General features: G+C 50.6%; 1 protein-coding gene across 2 annotated transcripts; it reads left to right on the plus strand.

Annotated features, from left to right (window-relative positions):
• Nucleotides 1-603: 603 nt before the first annotated feature.
• On the plus strand, nt 604-3,983 carry LOC125527275. 2 transcript variants are annotated; one of them, XR_007292030.1, is made up of 5 exons: nt 604-1,030; nt 1,132-1,471; nt 3,314-3,414; nt 3,507-3,588; nt 3,732-3,983. XR_007292030.1 is itself a non-coding variant. In XM_048691809.1 (3 exons), the coding sequence occupies exons 1-3, from the start codon at nt 870-872 to the stop codon at nt 3,795-3,797; spliced, it is 567 nt and encodes a 188-aa protein (XP_048547766.1). In that variant the 5' UTR covers nt 735-869; the 3' UTR covers nt 3,798-3,983. The 2 variants fall into 2 exon arrangements, 1 of the variants encoding a protein (XP_048547766.1); XM_048691809.1 differs by lacking the exons at nt 3,314-3,414; nt 3,507-3,588 and having other exon boundaries at nt 735-1,030.
• The last annotated feature ends 1,976 nt before the right edge of the window (nt 3,984-5,959 follow it).

Here is a 5,959-nt window from a genome sequence, read left to right on the forward strand (position 1 = left end):
AGGGTATACTTGCGTGGGAGGTAAGGGGGTGGGGGAAAGTTGAGATTCTGTTGGGCCTTGTAGAACGATCGGCCTGGTTAGCTGGCGGGGTGGTCGGCCTGATTAGCTGGCGGGGTGATTGGCCTGTTAGCTGGCGGGTGATCGACAGGTAAGGTAAATTTCCTATCGGGCACACTGTTGCCAAATATCGCTGTCCATACGTTTTAATACCTCGTGCCTTGATTAATCATTAAGTTGTAGTACTAGTATTTACATAAAGTGTTCAAAGAAAAGCAGTAAAAGGACCCTGTGCAATCAAACATGCTACACAAGTGTCTGGTACGGGCCTGCAACTTCTTCAACACATAACTCTCTTTAGAATCTTAAACTACAATCTTTTTTTTGCGAAATCTTAAACTACAATCTCAGAAAAAAAACTCAACCACAGATTCTAGGAGAAGCAGATTCTAGAATTTTTTTCCAGAATCTTGATTCTATAGAATCTTGCGCGAAAAGAACTGGCCCTATGTGCGGGATAATGTTTTTTTTTGGATGATGTTGGATGGCAGAGTAAGATCCACACGCGTTGAAGATGCCCTGACACAGTGACACTGGCATAACGAGAGAGATGCACCGGTGCACACACGCCGCACGGTGGCCTGGTACTAGCACACTGCGGCGCACCACACCACACCGTGCACGCTGCAGTTTCGGCCACGGGAAAACGTTTGGATGGAGGCGCTGGGCCTCCTGGGCCGCGCGTGCCGCCTCGCCACTTCCGCCGCCGCAGCACGGCCACTCCTCCCCCTCCCCCTCCTCGCAGCAACAGCAAGCGCTGCAGAGCCGTGCGCGCCGGAGCCAGAGCCGCCTCCTCGTCGGCGCCGCGGGCGATGGAAGCCAAGCGGGAGGAGCCGAGGGTGGTGACGCTGCGGCCGGGGGAGGCCACGCCGGAGTCCTTCGCGCCCTTCGGGCAGGTCATCGCCGCCTCCCCCGACGGCGACCAGTTCGGCCCCCACGACGCCCAGCTTGACCTCAGCCGCGGCATCCCCAGGTTCGATTCTCCACATACTAGCACCACCAACCAATCATCCTCTCCTACCTGAACTAGACTCAAGATTCTGAAATTTTATTCTCCCCTCTCCATCTTGCCAGGTTCTACATCATGAGATTGGAGAGCAGGCCGCTCAAGTTCTCGTCCATCACCCACCACGCCAGCGTCACGCAGTGCCTGGGCTCCATCGGCGGCCAGGACTGGTACCTCGGCGTGGCCAAGCCTTCCATCGTTGACGGGGCGACGGAGCAGAGTGGTGGCGGGAGTGCCGTGCAGTCGCGCGCTGGGCATTTCTATCTGCCCCCGGACCCGTCCGAGGTCTGCGTCTTCCGTGTCTCCGGTCCGAAATTTCTCAAGCTGCACGCCGGGACCTGGCACGCCGGGCCGCTGTTCAAGGCAGACGCCGTGGATTTCTATAATCTAGAGCTGAGCAACACCAATGTGAGTGCTGTCTGCTATGTCATTGTGCTATTATTAGTTCATTATTAGTACTGCATTTAGTGCATGGAAACAATCGTTCAATCTGGCTTCTAACAAATTCCTCTAGCTAGTTTTGTCTAGCTTTGCAGTTGCAGTGTCATTGTTGGTTGGAATAAAATTGAACTTGTTCGTTTCGTGTGTCTTCTTAGAGCAGTAGAGCCTGACATATCACCGGTCTTAATTTTGAAATGCAATAGAAATCACAGACTCACAGTGCTAAGATAAAAGTTCCTTTTGAAGTAGCTTCTATGGTACTACCTCTGTCCCTTAATATAAGACGTTTTTGCAGTTCAATTTGAACTGCAAAATAATTGAACTGCAAAAACGTCTTATATTAAGGGACGCAGGGAGTACTACTGTAGACGATACTGAAGTTGCTGCTTCAATTTTCAGAAATTTCGTGAGGTAGACTATGATATACGAATTATTGTGCATTTTTCACACTTTGCACACAAGTACGTTACCTAAGGTTTTACTAATTTCAGAGAGTTTGTCAGACAGTTCTTGATGAATTCACAATTATGTACGCATTTCAATCATAAAGCTTTCATTTAGTCCATGGGCTACTGCTACCCACTGTGGTATATTCAGCCTGTCTTAAGTGGACTATTGTGAGCTGGAGTTGGAAAACTTCCAATCTTTCTTATACTGCTATTGGTTGTAGAGTCGGAAGCCTATTAAAACTATTGCTGTTGCGTCATTATCCTATGGAAGTGCATCATTCATTCGCTGGAGTTGGAAACCAACCTGTCCTATCATGTCCTAGATTGAATAGTCTAAAGTGCAGTTGAAAGCTCGATGTACTCCATCCAGATTTTTCTAATGGAAGAAATGTTGTGCACACAATCTAAAAGGGCTCGGATATCCTTTAGAGTTTAGTTCAAGCCCACTATGTTGTAGTATCAAAAAGAATTCAGCCATGTAGTTGATTACATCTCCCTTACCAGAAGTTAATTATACACATCAACTCTTAAGTTTATCATCTCGTCTGGGTATGAAATTATAAAATTGTGTTGTTACTTTAACCTGGAGCTGAGCAACACCAATGTGAGTGCCGTACTGCCATGTCGTTGCAGTATTATAAGTTCATTACTACATTTAGTTTGTCTGGAAAACAGTTATTCCATCTGGCTTCTAACAAATCCAAGGTAGTTTTGTCTGGCTTTGCAGTTGCAGTGTCGTAGTTAGTTATAAAACTGGACTTCATAGCACCGACCTTAATTAGGAAAAGTGAGGGAAACCGCAATACTAGGATAAGAGTTTCTTTTGAAGTAGCTTCTATGCTTCTGTGGACATACTAAAGTTGCTGCCTCCATTTTCAGAAGTTTCATGAGGCAGTTCAGTTGGGATATATGAACATTTTTGTATTTCACTACTGCGTTACCTAACTTCCAATTTCATATAGTTTGTCAGACAGTTCATGACCCGGCCCAATCCCATCCCGAGTAGCACAGTGCTACTGGTATGCACAGTGGTACATGCATCCTGTCTTAAGTAAACTTTTGTGAGCTGGAGTCGGAAAACTACCAGCCGATCTTATTTTGGTAGCGAGTCGAAAGCTTGATAGGAGTATTGTTTGTTTTTCTTGAAACGGCTTTGCTTCGTCCATTAATTAAGGAGGAGTTTTACAGAGTTAATGCTACATGGTGATACAAGCATTACAGAGTTAATGCTACGCTTGATAGGAGTATTGTAGAAGTGCATCATTCATCTACTGGAGCTTGAAACCAACCCTGTCCCGCCCTGTCCTGTCCTAGATTGAATAGTCTAAGTAGAGTTGAAAGCCTGATGTACTCCATCCAGATTTTTCTACTGGAGGAAATGTTGTGCACCCAATCTAAAACAAGTGAGGAAATCCATCGGCTACCATTTAGGCCAAACTCAAAATGTTGGCACTAAAAAAGGTTGGTTCGTCCATGCAGTTGAGCACATCCCATCTTACTAGCGCTATTAATTATACGCATCAAGTCTAACTTTTATCATCTCATCTGTTTAGGATGTGAATTCATAAAATTATGTTGCTTCATCGTGCCATTCGCACCATTGCATTTAAATTAAAGCCGCGCTGCTGCTAGATGGTTTGCCATCCTTCCTGCCCTTGGTTTTTTTTACACATCTTTTTTTTTTTGCTGGTGGTTTTTCTGAGTCTAAGCCGAGGGCATTTGCTTCACTTGGCTGCTCGGCAGTGGTTCCCATCTGACGATGCTTGTGGAATCTGCAGATCGTGGATCACACCACGCACTACTTCAAGAAGCACGACGGTGTAGCCTTTGTGATCGAGGACTGAGAGGCTGCGTCCTAGGCACAAAAGCTCGGCGCAGCGTGTGCCTCGCGGACGCTGTTCGTGCCATGTCTGTCTCTCCGTGTGATCGAACATCCAGTATGTATGTGTATGCAATAATGTACTATGCGTACTGCATGTCATTTGTACGTGCCTACGTACGCATCGGCCGCCTCCCTGGGCGTTTATTTGTGTCGTTGTTTCTGCTCTGCTGACACCCGGCGTTTGCCGCACGGCGCTGGAGATGCCCCTGACACTGACATAAAAAAGACAACGGCTTAACGGATTTTGCAAAGCTGCTACTGGCGTGTCGCGTCATGGTTGCACTTGTGTGCAGCTCCGCTCATCGGACTGGACGTGTGGACGGATTACGAGAGAGATGCACCAGAGCACCCACGCCGCACGGTGGCCTAGTACATTTTTTTAGGGTCACGATAGTAGTACTAGCACACTGCGGTGCAGCGAACCATCTGTGGTTAGAGCAACTCCAAAACGCCGACACAAATGGGCATGGCGGACATCAACATTTGCTTTCACGTTTGGGTCGGCGCATGTGTCCAACGCTGGCCCGACTCATTTTAACGGCGAGCGAAAAAAATGGCCAACGCTGGCCAGACGGACAGAGTGTTGACTCACTCACGCACTCGTTCGGTCCATGAGTAGCGCTTGATGGGGGTCGGCTCTGGCTCAGCCTTGACAAGGGAAGGCGTGGCCACCGGCGGGCGCATGTGTCCAACGCTGGCCCGGCTCATTTTGACGGCGAGCGAAAAAAATGGCCAACGCTGGCCAGGCGGATAGAGTGTTGACTCACTCACGCACTCGTTCGGTCCATGAGTAGCGCTTGATGGGGGTCGGCTCGGCTCAGCCTTGATGAGGGAAGGCGTGGCCACCGGCGGCACGACCGACCGCCTGTCGCGGAGAGGGCCATGGCCTCCGCCATGGCCGCCTGGTAGGCGGCCTCCGCCTCCTGGTCCTCGTCGCGGACGGCAAGGGGGGAGGGAGGGGGCGGCGGTGACCTGCGGCCGACTTCACGGACGCTGCGCCGCCTGGCCTCCTCGTGCTCGAAGGCAAACCAATGAGCCCAGTTGGACGAGTCGAAGGCATACGTGATGTCGCCCCGCTGCTCCGGTGTCAGTTGTGCCCGCCGACACTGCACCTCCTGTGTGTGCACCCTAGCCATCCGCGGCGCCGACGGCACTGGGATACTCTCCGGATCCAGATGTCAGTCATGCGGCAGGGTGACGTCAGGGTACGGGAGAGGCACGCGGTGCTGCTAGTGCCACTCTGCCTGGTGCACTGGCATGTTGACGCACTGCCTCGACCGGCGAGCTGGCGCCGACGGAGGCAGGGGAAGCTAAGAGGGAGAAGGGATGGCGGGGGCCTTGCCCTTGGCTTTGCTGCTATCAATGCCGGAGAAGAGCCCCATCTGGCTTGACTAGGGTGGCTAGGGTTGTCGCCGACAGGGGAGCGAGATGGGGACGGGGAGTTTCTCTGGAAGCGGATGAGGACGACCCCCCCTCCCGCACGGTCGACTTAAAAAAGGACGACCCGTCGTTGCTGACGTGTGGGCCTGAGGTGGGCGGTTGTCATAAATTAAGCTGACCATACTGGCCGCTGGGTAGTTGGACGACCGTCAGGTGGGGACGCCGCGGACACCGAGAAGGCGTGCGTGGCGTCCGCTTCGCGCCCGCGCCGACGCATTTTCGGCGACACGCTTTCAGTGGGAGGAGACGTTCCCATCGACTACGATGCGTCTACGATGACTTCGTAAAATCTCTAGGGGCGTGTTTGGTTGCCGTGCGCTACAGTACCCGCATTGCATACGCTTCTCCACCCAACCTGACTATGCAAATGCAGCCTCAAATGCACCATCTTCATGTTGTTTGGTTGCCTGCATGCCTTCTTGCCTGCATCGGCAGAACCACACTGTCTGGTGTTTGGTTGTCTGCATGTTAGTGGACAAACTCAAGGCATGGTGTTTGGTTGTATGCAACGCCTGGTGTGTGGTAACCTCTTTGGCTAGTTGATGAGGTTACCACCACACTTCGGCAGCACACATCATAAGCACAACAGAGTATAAACAAAGCATCAACTAGCATAATTCATATATAAGCAGTACCACACTTCATAATAGTTCAGTGCATAAATCATAAACGTGTTCAAAGCAG

The sequence above is a fragment of the Triticum urartu genome, unplaced genomic scaffold (genome assembly GCF_003073215.2).
Source record: "Triticum urartu cultivar G1812 unplaced genomic scaffold, Tu2.1 TuUngrouped_contig_3425, whole genome shotgun sequence".
In the NCBI taxonomy this organism is placed as follows: domain Eukaryota; kingdom Viridiplantae; phylum Streptophyta; class Magnoliopsida; order Poales; family Poaceae; genus Triticum; species Triticum urartu.

Coding starts and splice junctions, on each gene's coding strand:
- LOC125527275 (XM_048691809.1), top strand. CDS start 870: ATGGAAGCCAAGCGGGAGGAGCCGAGGGTGGTGACGCTGCGGCCGGGG. Junction 1,031..1,131: donor CTCAGCCGCGGCATCCCCAG/GTTCGATTCTCC, acceptor CCATCTTGCCAG/GTTCTACATCATGAGATTGG. Junction 1,472..3,731: donor TAGAGCTGAGCAACACCAAT/GTGAGTGCTGTC, acceptor TGGAATCTGCAG/ATCGTGGATCACACCACGCA.